At 46.9% G+C, this 19,494-nt stretch overlaps 1 protein-coding gene across 4 annotated transcripts in view; it reads left to right on the top strand.

Annotated features, from left to right (window-relative positions):
* Positions 1–19,494, top strand: part of SLC4A5 (solute carrier family 4 member 5) — a 169,952-nt gene that overhangs the window by 130,270 nt on the left and 20,188 nt on the right. For all 4 annotated transcript variants that reach the window (XM_089662644.1, XM_089662648.1, XM_089662647.1 and 1 more), the window contains 5 exons: positions 2,240–2,401; positions 2,964–3,142; positions 8,672–8,744; positions 13,651–13,719; positions 18,609–18,782. In XM_089662644.1, coding sequence (XP_089518770.1) covers positions 2,240–2,401; positions 2,964–3,142; positions 8,672–8,744; positions 13,651–13,719; positions 18,609–18,782 — 657 coding nt within the window. The remainder of the gene's footprint in view (positions 1–2,239; positions 2,402–2,963; positions 3,143–8,671; positions 8,745–13,650; positions 13,720–18,608; positions 18,783–19,494) is intronic.

Here is a 19,494-nt window from a genome sequence, read left to right on the forward strand (position 1 = left end):
AGGAAGGGCAATGGCTATAAGAAGATTGCAAAGATGTTAAACATACCAAGAGACACCTTAGGAAGCATCATTCGCAAATTCAAGGCAAAGGGCACTGTTGAAACGCTACCTGGTCGTGGCAGAAAGAAGATGCTGACTTCGACTGCTGTGCGCTACCTGAAGCGTAGAGTGGAGAGAAGTCCCCGTGTGACTGCTGAGGAACTGAGAAAAGATTTGTCAGATGTGGGTACAGAAGTTTCAGCCCAGACAATAAGACGCACACTGCGTAATGAAGGCCTCCGTGCCAGAACTCCCAGGCGTACCCCCTTGCTGTCTCCAAAGAATAAGAAGAGTCGACTGCAGTATGCCAAAAGCCATGTGGACAAACCACAAAAGTTGTGGGATAGTGTTCTGTGGACTGATGAAACAAAATTAGAACTGTTTGGGCCCATGGATCAACGCTATGTTTGGAGGAGGAAGAACAAGGCCTATGATGAAAAGAACACCTTGCCTACTGTGAAGCATGGTGGAGGGTCAATCATGCTTTGGGGCTGTTTTGCTTCTGCAGGTACAGGGAAGCTTCAGCGTGTGCAAGGTACCATGAATTCTCTTCAGTACCAGGAGATATTGGATGGAAACGTGATGCAGTCCGTCACACACCTGAGGCTTGGGAGACGTTGGACCTTTCAACAGGACAATGATCCCAAGCATACCTCCAAGTCCACTAGAGCATGGTTGCAGAGGAAAGGCTGGAACATTTTGGAGTGGCCATCGCAGTCACCAGACTTAAATCCGATTGAGAACCTCTGGTGGGACTTAAAGAAAGCAGTTGCAGTGCGCAAGCCTAAGAATGTGACTGAACTGGAGGCCTTTGCCCATGAAGAATGGGCGAAGATACCCGTAGATCGCTGCAAGACACTTGTGTCAAGCTATGCTTCACGTTTAAAAGCTGTTATAACTGTAAAAGGATGCTGTACTAAGTACTAAGATTGAATGTCACTTGGGGGTTGAATAAAACTGATAATGCTGTGAGCACAGAAAAGACATTTGTGGTTATTTCATTATAACTGTTATGTTATATTTGTCTGACCTACAAGTGCCTCTTTAATGTAAATGTAAGCAAGATGACTGAATGATCAAAAGCAATGTCAAACTGGCCAAAACACTCAATTTCAGTGGGGGTTGAATAATTTTGGCCACAACTGTAAGTGTCTTGTCTCTGCTGGTCCGGGGAGTACTCTCAGGAAATTGAATGAACAGTTGGGATGGATTTTCCAACCAGTCATTATTTTTCCTGATTTTAGTCAGCATTCAGGTTCTCGCTCCTCCATGGGCCGAAACAATGCTGGTAAAGTGATCATTCTGAAGATGCGAGGCTGGTCACCATCTTGCCATTGAAGCACGTTCCCAAGTCTGATAAGCACTCTTTAATGTCTATGAGCTTAGGGTTCAGGTCTAAGGAGGTTCTCCAGTGATAAGAGATATAATACCGTGTAATATTCGTTATTTTGAACACAATTTTAATCTCAGTCACTCAGCTTTTATTATGAGCCGTCCATCCATATCTGAACAAAACCTTTCCAATGTACGCTGCTTTGTAAATGAAGCCTAATTCTATATACCACCATTCGCCAACACCAGTTCTGCCAGCATGTGATACCCCTCCCATCTGAAATAATGGAACAAAACTGCTTACTAATGTTGAAATTCAAAAACAACACATAAAGCAATGAAATACATTAACAAGCAAAACGTCCCACAAACGTTCGGATCTAATTGTTTGAAAATGAAGGTTAGACTTCCCCATGAAGTCACATTCACCCAACATTCACATCGACTCCTCAGTTTCAGGAGATCTCTGCCTGTGAAAATCACTTTCACGCCATGAGTTGCCGATATCTCTGGAAGGGTCCCTCAAGCCGCCATGAAATTCGGCTGTGATGGACCATCTCCTGAAAATTGGGCTTCTGTATTATTTTGTGCCAAGGTCATTATTCAGACATAATATCATCATGGTGCCCCTTGGTTCCATGAAAGGCTTGTCTATTCTGGTTGTGTTCAGTCTTTATAGAAGCCATGCTCTAGAACAGTTCTCAACAAAACGTTGTGTACAAACGTTGGTCCATGAAGTTGAGCTGTCAGTATGCCAAGGCACGATGCTTCTGTATTCCTGCTCCTGTACTCCTGTCTTTCTGATCTATAAAACCTTCGTGTTGAGTTCATTTCACGGTAGACATTTTCTGTATCCTTCTATTACCAGCCTACACGTCCAGACCGAGGTTGGTTTGTTTTCCCGTTTGGTAAGAACCCTTGGTGGATCTATTTAGCCAGTGCATTGCCGGCTCTGCTGGTGACCATTCTGATCTTCATGGATGAACAGATCACCGCCGTCATAGTCAACAGGAAGGAGAACAAGCTGAAGGTATGCCGTTCTCTTCACAACAAGGTAAAGTGTATGGAACCCAAAAGAATGAACTTCTCTTATTGGCTCCCAGCAGAAAGATTTTGTTTTATCTGTTTGATAAGCGTTGATCTTGGCAACAATTCAGATCTGTCCCATGTTCTCTCCACACTCCCTGTATTGTCTCAAAGAGCTCTCCTAGTTCTTACCTTGGACTACAGAACGATCGGCCTTTATGTTGTGGAGATCTGAGAGTGGGAGTGGTTGAGTAACTTGGCAAAAGACAACTGGGCAGGGCTGACACCACTCAGTCCATAGAAAAGCTGTGTGTTGTCAGCCTGCAGCAGGAGTTGCTGAGTGCATTTCTAGCAGATCAAAACATATTTTTCTCGACTTGGAGGTCCTGTATAGAGATAAAACACATGGATGGAAATGTGTACTTCAGATATGTACTGCAGATGTTTTATGTTTACTTTGCCTTGACATATGCTTTAAATATATGACATTTATCAAAGTGTCCATTATATGATTTAGTACGTTTAAAAAAAAACACTTTTGCAGTATAGTTTTTTTTTCTTTTCAGAAAGCCTGCGGGTATCACCTGGATCTCTTCTGGGTCGGCATCCTGATGGCTGTCTGCTCCTTCATGGGTCTTCCTTGGTATGTGGCAGCAACTGTCATCTCCATCGCTCACATTGACAGCTTGAAAATGGAGACAGAGACCAGCGCCCCCGGAGAACAGCCTCAGTTTTTAGGAGTGAGGTGAGTCAGTAACAGACTTATATGTTGTAGACATGACTTGTTTCCTGGAGGATCAGTTGTGTCCTTTCTCCTACCTGAGGTCTTTCATCTAGAGGAACTCCTGAGTAAGTGAACATCTACAGAGGTTGGACCAAAATACGGAAACACTCCATGATCTGCGGGTGTGAAAGTGACTCCATGTTTGCCGGTGAAAGCGGAAGTGATGGAACATTCTTTGGCTTCTACTGTGTGATGAGACACCTAGCTAACAGGTTGGAAGCTTTGCGTTACTCATTCGCTGCGTGCGCTGCTAGTAATACAGAGTCATGTCAGAGCTTGATGAGCTTCAAAGAGGGCGAATTGTTGGTGCCGCTTAGCTGGTGCCTCAGTCACCAATTTATTTGCCATGTTGCCAGGAACAGTGTCAAAGGTTATGGCGGTGTATACAGTTGTGACCCGGAATAAGAAAACAACAAAAGTGACTGCAGAGCTCAATCTCAGTCCAGGGAAGACTCAGTGAAGCTCAGTAAGCTCTGAAGTGACTTCATATTACTAGCCGCACACAGTGAATGAGGAAAGTGATGCTTCCCAACTGTTAGCTAGGTGTCTCATCACACAGTGGAAGTCAAAGAATGTTACATCACTTTCGCTTTCACCACCAAACATGGTGTCGCTTTCACACCTGCCAATCATGGAGTGTTTCTATATTTTGGTCCAACCTCTGTAGATGTTCACCTACTCAGGAGTTCCTCTAGATGAAAGTCCTCAAGTAGGAAAAAGGACACTAATGACCCTCCAGGAAACAAGTAATGTTTTTGTCTAACCCCAGTATATTCTATCTTTGGCTCCAGCATGCACCATATGTATGGAGGACAAGGGTCAAATGTACCACCTCATTGCCATCCTATCTCCACAACTCACACTAAATGTTGGAATGTTAGGTGTCTCCACGGCTCCTTTATGGGCTGAGCTGATTCAGATTTTGTGGATAACCCAACAAAAAGGCACTCTGCTTGAACATTGCTAAAGCAAACCTGGCTCCAAGGGTATGTCCCTGCAGGTCCATGCCAATCCCTTATAGTCCGTTCCTATGGTCTGTTGGGAACACCTGACGGAAGCTTCTGTGAAAGAACAAATCTTGACTCACAGCAATCATTTCCAGAGCTCTGAGTGAGATCAGGGACTGTGAATTCATATGGGCCGAGTTCAAAACCTCAGCAAAAGCAGCTGTGAAAAGTTGCAGCCAGAGGGAAGTTGGTGTTTCTTTCAATGACACTGCTGGTAGTCATTAGTGACAAATGTAGAGACCCGGCCCTAAGCAGCAGTGTCCCTAGACTACTAGAGTGCTGCTGGGCTCAAGTCACCTGATATAAATATGACCTTCTAGAAGGGTTCTTTCCTCCTTTACGGTACAGGGACGCACGTGACGCCCAACTATAACAAAATGGCAGCAAAGGCATCCAATGCATCCCTGAATCCAATTCAGCCAACTGCACAAAAAAAAAATGGCGACCGTCCCAACTTATAGCCAGCCTTAGCAGTAAGGTGCACATGGAAGGGTGATGCACATTGCACACGTGATGATAGCTGGGCGTCACGTGCGTCCTTTTACCTTTAAGGAGGGATGGGCTCCTCCAGGCCCACCTGCCCTTAACCTATCCATTGATATACAGTGGGGCAAAAAAGTATTTAGTCCCCACCAATTGTACAAGTTCTCCCACTTACAGAGATGAGAGAGGCCTGTAATTGGCATCATAGGGAGACCTCAACTATGAGAGACAAAATGAGAAAACAAATCCAGACAATCTCATTGGCTGATCTGGAAAGAATTTTTCTGCAAATTATGGTGGAAAATAAGTATTTGGTGAATATGAAAAGTTCATGTCAATACTTTGTTATATATCCTTTGTTGGCAATGACAGAGGTCAGACGTTTCCTGGAAGTCTTCACAAGGTTGGCACACACTGTTGCTGGTATGTTGGCCCATCCTCCATGCAGATCTCCTCCTCCATGCAGATCTCCTCTAGAGCAGTGATGTTTTGGGGCTGTCGCTGGGCAACACAGACTTTCAACTCCCTCCAAAGGTTTTCTATGGGGTTGAGATCTGGAGACTGGCTAGGCCACTCCAGGACCTTGAAATGCTTCTTACGAAGCCACTCCTTCGTTGCCCGGGCGGTATGTTTGGGGTCATTGTCATGTTGGAAGACCCAGCCACGTTTCATCTTCAATGCCCTTGCTGATGGAAGGAGGTTTGCACTCACAATCTCACGATACATGGCCCCATTCATTCTGTCCTGTACATGGATCAGTCGTCCTGGTCCCTTTGTGGAGAAACAGCCCCAAAGCATGATGTTGCCACCCCCATGCTTCACAGTAGGTATGGTGTTCTTTGGATGCAACTCAGCATTCTCTCTCCTCCAAACATGACGAGTTGTGTTTCTACCAAACAGTTCTATTTTGGTTTCATCTGACCATATGACATTCTCCCAATCCTCTTCTGGATCATCCAAATGCTCTCTAGCAAACTTCAGAGGGGCCCCGGACATGTACTGGCTTAAGCAGGGGGCCACGTCTGGCACTGCAGGATCTGAGTCCCTGGCGGCGTAGTGTGTTACTGATGGTAGCCTTTGTTACATTGGTCCCAGCTCTCTGCAGGTCATTCACTAGGTCCCCCCGTGTGGTCCTGGGATTTTTGCTCACCGTTCTTGTGATCATTTTGACCCCACGGGGTGAGATCTTGCGTGGAGCCCCAGATGGAGGGAGATTATCAGTGGTCTTGTATGTCTTACATTTTCTAATTATTGCTCCCACAGTTGATTTGTTCACACCAAGCTGCTTGCCTATTGCAGACTCAGTCTTCCCAGCCTGGTGCAGGTCTACAATTTTGTTTCTGGTGTCCTTCGACAGCTCTTTGGTCTTCACCATAGTGGAGTTTGGAGTGTGACTGTTTGAGGTTGTGGACAGGTGTCTTTTATACTGATAACAAGTTCAAACAGGTGCCATTGATACAGGTAATGAGTGCAGGAGGAGGAGCCTCTTAAAGAAGAAGGTCCAGGTCTGTGAGAGCCAGAAATCTTGCTTGTTTGTAGGTGACCAAATACTTATTTTCCACCATAATTTGCAAATAAATTCTTTCCAGATCAGCCAATGAGATTGTCTGGATTTGTTTTCTCATTTTGTCTCTCATAGTTGAGGTCTCCCTATGATGCCAATTACAGGCCTCTCTCATCTCTCTAAGTAGGAGAACTTGCACCATTGGTGGGGACTAAGTACTTTTTTGCCCCACTGTATGTGCTCCTACTATGGAGGCTCTGGAAATGTTAGAGTTAGGTCCACAGTATACGGAGGACCCTGTACACGGGACTGCGGCTAACACATGTATCTGCAAATGTGTGCAAACAAAACCCTGTTTATAATGCAGACTTATAGACAGGCCATATTGGTTGTTTTCCAGGCTGGCTGGAAGTGCTGCTGGGAAATCCTTTGTCTGTGATGTGCGTTATCCTTCCATTTGCACCTTACTGCTAAGGCTGGTTATAGGTCGGGACGGTCGGTTTTTTTTTGGAGACGTTCACTGTGTTTATTGCAATAGGTTTCCATTTCAAATTCAAATTAATTTTCAAATTCGAATTCAAATAATGTATTTCCTTACCATTTATTTCAGATTTGTTGAAATTTTGTTACTTTTGTGATTCAGAAATGATGATACATCCAAATCTCCGGATAATGAAACTTTTGTCAGAATTTTGATTTGTTATGAACATCACACACGTCTATCAATGGATTGCTGTGTCCTGGAGAGCTGGCTTCTCTCTGCTGCCAGTGGACATTGCAGGGGGTCCATGACTACTTGCTCCTTGGGGTACGAGTGCTGCCTGAATAAAGAGCACAGAGCGCCGTTTTCGGCTTGAAGGCCCTTTTCTCTATAGTGACTGTGGCTAGAGGTCCCCTAAAGCCTCTCCCCGACTTTATTGTACATAATAAACTTCTTAAAGTTACTGGTATCCACTGTTTCCACCCACAAATAGTCAATGATTCTGCCCTGGGGTTTGATAAGCCGTCCCGCTGAGCTGCCTGGGGGTCCCTATCTGCCTCCCAGGGGTGAAGAGGAGTTAGATAAGGGAAGCTGTCAGGGTGAAGGAAGGCTTTAGAGCAGATTTTGGTCTCCAGAGTCATCAGAGAGATATTGGAGGTTGAAGGAAGTAGCAGCAGGAGATCTTACAGAAGCAAAGGTTCAGGAATTCAATGATTGGGAAACAAAGACTATCAGACTGCCCACACGGTTTTCTGAGAAAAGGTTTGGTGTCTTGTGAAGGAGGGTGGAACCTCACATGTGCAAAGCAAAAGCAGGAAAATGTTGAACATTACTAAGAATTTAGGAAAAAGCACCCCGAGAAACTTCTATACCTGGTGACTGACCCCCCAAAGGGAGAGGCAAAGCTGGAAATCTGGATTGATATGGAAGGTATCATTGAACTGCAGTAGCTGAATGTCTGCAGAGTGGGAATGCTGAAGCGATGGAGGAGTATGAAATCTGAGAGGAGAAATGGCATTTTCCCAAGAGATTATATCATGGATTTGGGAATATAGAGGTTCAGTGTACATATTGCATTCAGAAGGATATACAAACACTCATCATTACATCATTTATAGGAGGCGCCACCGATTAATGAACAATGAGGCAGCTTTTCCAGTCTAAACATTTCATAAAGGTAGTCATGGGTTAGGGGGACCCGTCTCTGTGATGGGGCGAGGGGTGGATGCTACTCCAGGAGAACCTCGGTGAAGATTGATGATGAATACCATTGAGGACCTCCAGTAGGAGTACAAGGAAAGTTTAACTTCAAGAAGCCCCAAGATCAGGCCAAGAACACGCGGCCTTTGTAGTCTGAACTCATTTTGTAACCAAGGTGCTGGGTGCTACTTACCCTCATCCTGGTAGTTCAGTGTATATATATATATAATGTGCATAGTGTAGCCATGGACTTTCTAGAGGGACGTATACAGGTGAAACTGGAGAAATGAGACTCTGGTGCCTTCATTCATTCATTCATTCATTCATTGATCTCAGTGCAGCAACTTAAAAGGTGACACTAATATATGAGACTCATTCCATGCAAAGCAAGATAGTTCCAGCCGTGATTTGTCATCATTGTGATGATTATGGCTTACAGCTCATGAAAACCCCAAATCCACAATCTCAGAAAATGAGAATATTCCATGCAATCAATAAAACACGGATTGTACATAGAACAATATCGCACCTCTGACAAGTAGAAGCTGCATATGTACTCAGTACTTGGTTGGGGCCCCTTTTGCAGCAATTACTGCCTCAATGCGGCGTGGCATGGAAGCTATCAGCCTGTGGCACTGCTGAGGTGTTATGGAAGACCAGGATGCTTCAATAGCGGCCTTCAGCTCTTCTGCAAATTATCGTATATAGCCATTGTAATGGGATATTTGGGGTCATGGCTCTGAAGTTACATTAACGTTTTCTTATAGTCAGCTGAAGCGGGATTTATATATAAGAATCATTTTTTATCTTTCCAGGGAACAGAGGGTGACCGGGATCATTGTGTTTGTCCTCACTGGAATCTCCGTCTTCCTGGCTCCCATACTGAAGGTATCTTTCTTCTATATTCAGTCTGGTTTAAAGTATCTGAGACGCGTTATGACCGACCAAACTTTCATCCATTCAGAGCTGTCAGTGAAAGGTGATTGTTTGATGGAAGCCCCCACCCCCACCCTTCTCATTGGGGAGAAAGGAGATCCTTCCCTAAAAGGCTTCTTTCCTAACAGCATGCCACCAGCAAAGGCAAACGTTTCAAACTCGTAGAATTAGATGGAAGAGAAGCATCCAGAGAATGTTGGGAGAGGTGGCAACGGGGCAATAGATGTCCCATATAGAGCATACCATGGGGGGAAGGGGGGACACTAGATCACACTGTCATGGGGGAGGGGAATATATCACAGTCACCCCTCCCCCTCCCCGGAATGGCAGCTGACATGAGCTGACGCAGCTGTATTCACTTACAGTTGTGTTGAAAATAATATCCGTGTGATGAAAAAAGTGAGTAAAGCTGCAAATCCTTCTAATCCTTTTATTTCCATCCACACAAATGCATTGGGAACACGACACATTCTATTCCAAATCACAACATGAAGAAAAATACATCAAATTTGTGTTGTTCCTCTAAAAAAATGGAAGAAAAGTGAATATTAGACGGTTCAAAAAAATGGCCGTGTTTGTATTCTTCTTTACAAACTCCAACATTCACTATATAACCTGAGAAATGTTTGAAGATTTTGCTTTCCTTTGAATGACTTCATGAATATTTGGTTGTAGTCGCACTGTTTCTGAGAACTGCTGTACATCTGTGTTGCATGGAGTCCCCCAACTTCTGGCCCCTGTGATCAGGTATTCCAGCCCAGGATGATTGGACCACATTCCACAGTTCTTCTCCATTTCTTGGTTTGGCCTCAGAAACGGCATTTATGATGTCACCCCACAAGTTTTCTATTGGATGAAGATCCGGGGATTGGGCTGGCCACTCCATAACGTCCATCTTGTTGGTCTGGAACCAAGATGTTGCCCGTTTACTGGTGTGTTTGGGGTCCTTGTCTTGTTGGAACCCCCATTTCAAGGGCATTTCCTCTTCAGCATAAGGCAGCATGACCTCTTCAAGTATTCTGATGGATTCAAACTGATCCATGATCCCTGGTATGCGATAAATAGGCCCAACACCGTAGTATGAGAAACATCCCCATATCATGATGCTTGCACCACCATGCTTCACGGTCTTCACAGTGTACTGTGGCTTGAATTCAGTGTTTGGGGGTCGTCTGACAAACTGTCTCCGCCCACTAGACCCAAAAAGAACAATCTTACTTCCATCAGTCCACAAAATGTTGCCCCATTTCTCTTTAGGCCGGTCAATGTGCTCTTTGGCAGATTGTAACCTCTTCAGCACACGTCTTTTTCCCAACAGTGGGACTTTGCGGGGACTTCTTGCAGATAGCTTGGCTTCACATCGGCGTCTTCTAATTGTAACAGTCCTCACAGGGAACGTCACACCTTCTTTCATCTTCCTGGAGCTGATTGTTGGCTGAGTCCTCACAGGGAACGTCACACCTTCTTTCATCTTCCTGGAGCTGATTGTTGGCTGAGTCCTCACAGGGAACGTCACACCTTCTTTCATCTTCCTGGAGCTGATTGTTGGCTGAGTCCGCCCCATGTTGGCTATTCTTCTATCCATTCCAATGGTAGTTTTTCGCTTTCTTCCGCGTCTTTCAGGTTTTGGTTGCCATTTTAAAGCATTTGCCATCATTTTAGCTGAGCAGCCGATCATTTTCTGCACTTCTTTATATGTTTTCCCCTCCAATCAACTTTTTAACCCCTCACCCTCCAGAGGATTTACCCCCCTTAATGACCACGCCTCTTTTTGCTACTTGGCGCTGCACTAATTCAACTGATAATTGCGCGGTCATGCAATGCTGCACCCAAATGAAATTTACGCCCTTTTTCACACAAATAGAGCTTTCTTTCGGTGTAATTTGATCACCTGTGCGCTTTTTATTTTTCACGCTATAAACAAAAAAAGGCCAAAAATTTTGAAGAAAAATTATATTTTTTACTTTCAGCTATAAAAAATATATAGTAAACTCAAAGTTGGTTATAAATTTAGGCCAAAATGTATTCTGCTCCATGTTTTTGGTAAAAAAAACCCAATACGTGTAAATTAATTGGTTTACATGAAAGTTATAGCGTTTACAAATGGCGGGGAAGATACGGGGATTTTTAGTTTTTTTTTATACTAATAATGGTGGCGATCAGCGACTTATGGTGGGACTGCAGGACTGCGGTGGACATTCTGACATTGGGGGGTACTGACTTGGGGTCACTGACATCCCCAGTGACACCAATACAGTGATCAGTGCAAAAAAAAAGCACTGACACTGTACTAATGGCACTGGGGAGGAAGGGGTTAACTGTGTGAGGGGAGTGTTTTACTAGGGGGCGGGGTGTGTACTGCAGGGAACACCGCTGATCGGGAGAGAGAAACTCTTCTGTCCCGATCAGCTTGTCAGGAGCTGTCAGGGAACTGACAGAAAGCACAACTACTGCAGCCCTGCTCTCTGTCAGTGATTACAGCCGATCGCCAAGATATAGCCGGTAACGACTGGCTGTGACCTGGCGACTGACATCCGCGGCTGTGATCGGCGGGACAGGTAGGGCGGCGGTGCGCCCTCTACCTGTTTACAAAACACACATTTTGAAACGTGCTTTTGTCCAGCCGTGCCGCCCCGCCGCCGTATATATACAGTGATTGGGCGGCATGTGGTTAATCGCGGTACGCTGTTCTTCTGCACAATGTCTGGAACGACCCATTTTCCTCAGAATTTCAGAGAGAAATGCACTGTAACCAGCATGTCCAACATTTGCTGCCTTCCTTCCTTAACCCCTCGCCTACCCGGCACTTCTACCCCCTTCCTGCCTACCGGGCACTTCTACCCCCTTCCTGCCTACCGGGCACTTCTACCCCCTTCCTGCCTACAGGGCACTTCTACCCCCTTCCTGCCTACCGGGCACTTCTACCCCCTTCCTGCCTACAGGGCACTTCTACCCCCTTCCTGCCTACCGGGCACTTCTACCCCCTTCCTGCCTACAGGGCACTTCTACCCCCTTCCTGCCTACAGGGCACTTCTACCCCCTTCCTGCCTACCGGGCACTTCTACCCCCTTCCTGCCTACCGGGCACTTCTACCCCCTTTCTGCCTACAGGGCACTTCTACCCCCTTCCTGCCTACTGGGCACTTCTACCCCCTTCCTTACCAGGCCAATTTTCAGCTTTCAGCGCTGCCGCACTTTGATTGACAATTGCGCGGTCATGCAACATTGTACCCATATGAAATTTTGATCATTTTTTTCTCACAAATAGAGCTTTCTTTTGGTGGTATTTAATCGCCACTGGGCGCTTTACTTTTTGCGCTATAAATAAAAAAAGTGCAAAAAATTTTGTGCAAGGTATTTTTTCTCCTTCACTGATGTGCGTTGATGAGGCGGCACTGATGGGCACTGATAGGCAGCACTAAAGGGCACTGATAGGCAGCACTAAAGGGCACTGATAGGCAGTACTAATGAGGTGGCACAGATAGGCGGCACTGATAGGCGACACTGATAGGCGGCACTGATAGGCGACACTGATGATGGGTACTGATAGACGGCACTGACTGGCATCACTGCTGGGCACTGACTGGTGGCACTGACTGGCAGCACTGGTGGGCAGCACTGGTGGGTGGGCACAGGTGGGTGGGCACAGGTGGGTGCACTGCTGGGCACAGGTGGGTGCACTGCTGGGCACAGGTGGGTGATCTGCTGGCACAGGTGGGCGGAGCTAGTGGGCGCACTGCTGGGCACAGGTGGGCGGAACTTGCGGGTGGCACTGCTGGGCACCGATCATCAGGCACTGATCATCAGTGCCCTGATGATCGGTGCCGATCCCCGCTCTGACAACTGCCGGTTCTCAGCAGTCCTTTCCTCACGATCTGACAGCGTGAGGAAAGTGCAGCCGAGAACCGGCACTTGCATTTCCCTCTGATCAGCGTGTCATTGGACACCGCTGATCACGTGGTAAAAGGCCGCTGTGATTGGCCTTTTACCACATCACGTGATCAGCTGTGTCCGTAGGACACAGCGATCACGGAGATCGCCCGGTACGCGCCCCATATGACGTCCACTCAGAACTGGCCGGCCGCAGTGCAGTCGTCATTCGGCTATCTGCGGTCGGCAGGTAGTTAAATAAGGGCAATAATTGCCTCCTGTTTCTCAAAGAATGAATGACGTCACTAATAGAACTCCACACGGCTATTATTGTGAACACGCCACTCAATGAGTGATTCAATGACACAGAATCAGCAGCACGCATGTCATGACTGTCGGGTCTGTTGGATTTCTATGACTCTACTACACCTGCTAGGAAATTATCTGCCATGTAGAAATATCATTTCCACCAAAAACAGCGATTGATCCGGTTAGTGATGTCTGGTAGTATTTTCAACACAACTGTACATACCCAATCCCGAATCATCAGAAGACGTCATCGTGCTGGAAGAAGAGGTGATAATGATGGAACATGTCACGACGTATTTCACACAATTCCGTTCAGCTCCTTTTATAACAAATATTATCAATAAAATTCGCTTTCCTGATAGTTTTATCATTTTAAATCTGCTTAACTCTCTAGAATTAGTCTTTTCCAATTTCACGTGAGCCTCCCAGAAAACATATATGAACCCCGATGTGGAGGTCTCCTCACTGTATGACCTTCATATGGAGAGCCATAGGAAGATAATGAGACATTCACTGACCAATGAGAAGAAAAGGTCAACCTTTCTTGAACCAGGTCTGGGATTTGCCCCCTCAGACCAGCACCATGGGGCCACGTGTGGTTGCTATGACTGCTCCCGATGACGTGACAATCAGGCAGCTTCCTGTAGATCTATCTGTTTATTTTTTCATTTTTCTTCCAGTATATTCCAATGCCGGTTCTGTACGGCATTTTTCTGTACATGGGAGTCGCATCGCTCAATGGAATTCAGGTAAGTCTCCATATTTTTAATACTCATCTCTATTTCACCTCTAGAATGAAGCCAACAGCCTCCTCTGAGCCCAGGTCGCCATGATGATGTACCTCCAAGAGATGTTATTGACGACCTGGGCTCACAGAAAGCAGACTGTGTCCTTCTCTGTATGAATGTGAAGACTGGATGTGCAGGAAGATTCTTACAGCCGCTGTCATCGAGTTTGTCATGATGGTTGTATGCAGCTGAATGGAACATCTGTCTATACCCCGGTGCACACACTCACCTCCATACCTACCTTGTGACACATCCACCCAATGTAAGTGGCCAATGTCAGTGTTCACACCTCCATACCTACCTTGGAACACATCCACCCAATGTAAGTGGCCAATGTCAGTGTTCTCACCTCCATACCTACCTTGTGACACATCCACCCAATGTAAGTGGCCAATGTCAGTGTTCACACCTCCATACCTACCTTGGAACACATCCACCCAATGTAAGTGGCCAATGTCCGTGTTCTCATCTCCATACCTACCTTTTGACACATCCACCCAATGTAAGTGGCCAATGTCGGTGTTCTCATCTCCATACCTACCTTGTGACACATCCACCCAATGTAAGTGGCCAATGTCGGCGTTCTCACCTCCATACCTACCTTGTGACACATCCACCCAATGTAAGTGGCCAATGTCAGTGTTCTCACCTCCATACCTACCATGTGACACATCCACCCAATGTAAGTGGCCAATGTCCGTGTTCTCATCTCCATACCTACCATGTGACACATCCACCCAATGTAAGTGGCCAATGTCGGCGTTCTCACCTCCATACCTACCATGTGACACATCCACCCAATGTAAGTGGCCAATGTCCGTGTTCTCATCTCCATACCTACCATGTGACACATCCACCCAATGTAAGTGGCCAATGTCGGCGTTCTCACCTCCATACCTACCATGTGACACATCCACCCAATGTAAGTGGCCAATGTCCGTGTTCTCATCTCCATACCTACCATGTGACACATCCACCCAATGTAAGTGGCCAATGTCGGCGTTCTCACCTCCATACCTACCATGTGACACATCCACCCGATGTAAGTGGCCAATGTCGGCGTTCTCACCTCCAAACCTACCATGTGACACATCCACCCGATGTAAGTGGCCAATGTTAGCGTTCTCACCTCCATACCTATCATGTGACACATCCACCCAATGTAAGTGGCCAATGTCAGCGTTCTCACCTCCATACCTACCATGTGACACATCCACCCAATGTAAGTGGCCAATGTCGGTGTTCTCATCTCCATACCTACCATGTGACACATCCACCCAATGTAAGTGGCCAATGTCGGTGTTCTCACCTCCATACCTACCTACCTACCTGGCACTACTCTTTGGTTGCAGGGGCCCGCTATGAGATTGGCAAGGAGCCTCCCATTCTTGCCTCCTGATTCGTTAGGGTTAGTTTCCCTGCCAAGGCCCTGATGCCCGAGTGAGTAAGGGTAGTGAGGGGCATTTTCAAGTCCCGTCTGGTTTATGTCATGTGGCAGTAGTTCTCTGGGGTTGGCATTCGCAGCCTCGGCTTCCTGCTCCTCAAGCCAAGTAGTCTGGGAGGATCAGGGGCGGACTGACCTTTCAGGCACTAGGGCACTGCCCGAGGGCCCAGGGTTAGTAGGGGGCCCCATGAGATGCCCCTAGTACCTTTCATAGACTTTTTTGGATGTGGTTTTGAGTGTGGGTGGGAACATAGGGGCCCCATGATTCCCTATTGCCCGGGGACCCCAGGAGTTGTCAGTCCGCCCCTGGGGAGGATATTCTGTGCGTGTGGCTTTAATTGCAGAGATATACTCCCCTCTGGAAGTGGCTTTGTGCTCCTCCCAGACCATAATCGAGGAGGCTGAGCTCTCATTCAAAGGCAAGAAATCAGACAAGTGTGCACTGACCAGCTCCGGGACCTGAATCCACCCTGGGGCTGGCCACCAGCAACCAGAGTCCTGCTGGTCCTCGAACCTCAGGACAAGCCGAGAGGAGAGTGATCGGACAGTCCCGCTGGTAGAACTGAGGAGGCCCCAAACACTAAGTCAATGTGAGGCCCAGATCTATGAGGTGCAGAGATGAGAATAAAACGTTTCTTCCTGGTGTTTCCAACCCCAAAGCTTCGTTAGCTGAAAACCATCCGCCCAACCCACTAAGTCTGGAGCAGAACCCCTACTAGGACTGGACGTGTCTAGGACTTCATCACGTATGGCATTAAAATCCCCTCCCAATACCACCTTTGCGGGCTGATATGGAGCCAATTTTTCCTGGAGGAGATAGAGAATGGTAGGATCAAAAGGGGGTGGGAGGTATATATTGAGAAATGCCCCCCTACCATTGCCCTGACTTCCAGCAACAAAATAATATCATGACCCCCAGGGCCAGTCATGACCCCCATAACTGTACATGGTAAAGATGTATAAAGCAGGATGGTGACCCCTTTGGGTGTAGGAGGAATAGGTGGCGTGGAAACCTTGTTTATCCCAGGCCTTGCGAAGCGCTTGGATTCTATTACCCGTCAGATGTGTTTCCTGGAGGAATTAGATATGAGGGATATGGGCCTGCAGATATCTGAACATCACAGATCATATTTATTATGAAGGCCTCTAATATTCCACGAGAACAAATCCATAATAATGACATATAATCACATGAGCCCCTCGGGTCCTCCTGGGAGGTCTGTAAAAGGGGTCGCCAACCCCTCAACCTGGTAGTAAATTATCCTTCCAGAGGAAAAGAATGCAAGAAAGTTGAGCGAGAAAAAAACCCAAAAAAGTAAAACTCCCCACTGAGAAGCCTAACCAAAAAACATACTTCGCTTTCAGTTCTATTCCCAAAATGTAGTACAAGAAATGTCCCCTAGATGTCAGCATCTTCCTCCAATCCCAGGATCCCAGTGGACAAACTTCAATGGGGGGGGAGAGGTGAACAGGTAATAGAGGCAGCCATGGTACCTGAGTATGGAGGTACCTGAGTATGGAGGTACCTGAGTATGGAGGTACCGGAGTATGGAGGTACCGGAGTATGGAGGTACCGGAGTATGGAGGTACCGGAGTATGGAGGTACCTGAGTATGGAGGTACCGGAGTATGGAGGTACCTGAGTATGGAGGTACCTGAGTATGGAGGTACCTGAGTATGGAGGTACCGGAGTATGGAGGTACCTGAGTATGGAGGTACCGGAGTATGGAGGTACCGGAGTATGGAGGTACCGGAGTATGGAGGTACCTGAGTATGGAGGTACCGGAGTATGGAGGTACCGGAGTATGGAGGTACCGGAGTATGGAGGTACCGGAGTATGGAGCTCCCTGATAACACACAGGGCTTCTTATACTCAGAGAATAGGTGCAGGTACTCCCCTTCTGAGTCACCCCCTGTCTCCGCCTCCTACCCACCATCTTTATACTCCGACCTTCAGTCTTTATACTCCGACCTTCAGTCTTTATACTCCAACCTTCGTCTTTATACTCCGACCTTCAGTCTTTATACTCCGACCTTCGTCTTTATACTCCAACCTTCGTCTTTATACTCCAACCTTCGTCTTTATACTCCGACCTTCAGTCTTTATACTCCGACCTTCGTCTTTATACTCCAACCTTCGTCTTTATACTCCAACCTTCGTCTTTATACTCCGACCTTCAGTCTTTATACTCCGACCTTCAGTCTTTATACTCCGACCTTCGTCTTTATACTTCGACCTTCGTCTTTATACTCCGACCTTCGTCTTTATACTCCGACCTTCGTCTTTATACTCCGACCTTCGTCTTTATACTTCGACCTTCAGTCTTTATACTCCGACCTTCAGTCTTTATACTCCGACCTTCAGTCTTTATACTCCGACCTTCGTCTTTATACTCCGACCTTCGTCTTTATACTCCGACCTTCAGTCTTTATACTCCGACCTTCAGTCTTTATACTCCGACCTTCAGTCTTTATACTCCGACCTTCAGTCTTTATACTCCGACCTTCAGTCTTTATACTCCGACCTTCGTCTTTATACTCCGACCTTCGTCTTTATACTCCGACCTTCGTCTTTATACTCCGACCTTCGTCTTTATACTCCGACCTTCGTCTTTATACTCCGACCTTCAGTCTTTATACTCCGACCTTCGTCTTTATACTCCGACCTTCGTCTTTATACTCCGACCTTCGTCTTTATACTCCGACCTTCGTCTTTATACTCCGACCTTCAGTCTTTATACTCCGACCTTCGTCTTTATACTCCGACCTTCGGTCTTTATACTCCGACCTTCAGTCTTTATACTCCGACCTTCGTCTTTATACTCCGACCTTCGTCTTTATACTCCGACCTTCAGTCTTTATACTCCGACCTTCGTCTTTATACTCCGACCTTCGTCTTTATACTCCGACCTTCGTCTTTATACTCCGACCTTCGTCTTTATACTCCGACCTTCAGTCTTTATACTCCGACCTTCGTCTTTATACTCCGACCTTCGGTCTTTATACTCCGACCTTCAGTCTTTATACTCCGACCTTCGTCTTTATACTCCGACCTTCGTCTTTATACTCCGACCTTCAGTCTTTATACTCCGACCTTCGTCTTTATACTCCGACCTTCAGTCTTTATACTCCGACCTTCGTCTTTATACTCCGACCTTCAGTCTTTATACTCCGACCTTCGTCTTTATACTCCGACCTTCAGTCTTTATACTCCGACCTTCGTCTTTATACTCCGACCTTCGTCTTTATACTCCGACCTTCGTCTTTATACTCCGACCTTCAGTCTTCACGTTACTTTTGTATTATTTGCTGTTTGTACTCAATAAAAAGTTTAATAAGAAAACAAAAATATTCTTACAGAAATGGAAAAGCAAAATGAAGTAAATTGTGTATTTATCGTTTCTTAGTTCTGGGATCGCTGCAAGCTCTTCCTAATGCCAGCAAAGCATCAGCCTGACTATGCATATCTCCGGCACGTCCCTCTGCGCCGGGTCCATCTATTCACCATCGTTCAGATCATCTGCCTGACAGTTCTGTGGATACTCAAGTCTACTGTTGCCGCCATCATTTTCCCCGTCATGGTAAGGAGAACATATATTCCCCCATTATTCTGCTATTCTAGAAGGATACACGGGATGGGATCTCTTCATATCCATTGTAGGTGTAATGAATGATGGAAGCGAAAGTGACAGTTCACTCCTCACCCGTTATATGACCACAAAGCGGGGAAATGTCAGGTGTGGTCAGTCTGAAGATCTTCATTCACCTGCCTGTAGAGTTTAAGGGAAGCTATTAAAGAAGAACTCCAGGCCGATATAAAAGACGCTCATTAACCCCTCGTCTACCGGACACTGTCACCCCCTCCCTGCCTACCGGACACTGTCACCCCCTCCCTGCCTACCGGGCATTGTCACCCCCTCCCTGCCTACCAGGCACTGTCACCCCCTTCCTGCCTACCAGGCCCTGCCACCCCCTTCCTGCCTACCAGGCCCTGCCACCCCCTTCCTGCCTACCAGGCCCTGCCACCCCCTCCCTGCCTACCGGGCACTGTCACCCCCTTCCTGCCTACCGGGCACTGTCACCCCCTTCCTGCCTACCAGGCCCTGCCACCCCCTTCCTGCCTATCGGACACTTCTACCCCCTTCCTGCCCACCGGCAATTCTACCCCCTTCCTGCCTACCGGGCACTGTCACCCCCTTCCTGCCTACCAGGCCCTGCCACCCCCTCCCTGCCTACCGGGCATTGTCACCCCCTCCCTGCCTACCAGGCACTGTCACCCCCTTCCTGCCTACC

This window comes from Staurois parvus, unplaced genomic scaffold, assembly GCF_062004578.1.
Source record: "Staurois parvus isolate SC_StPar_1 unplaced genomic scaffold, SC_StPar_1.0 ptg001509l, whole genome shotgun sequence".
Classification (NCBI taxonomy): Eukaryota; Metazoa; Chordata; class Amphibia; order Anura; family Ranidae; genus Staurois; species Staurois parvus.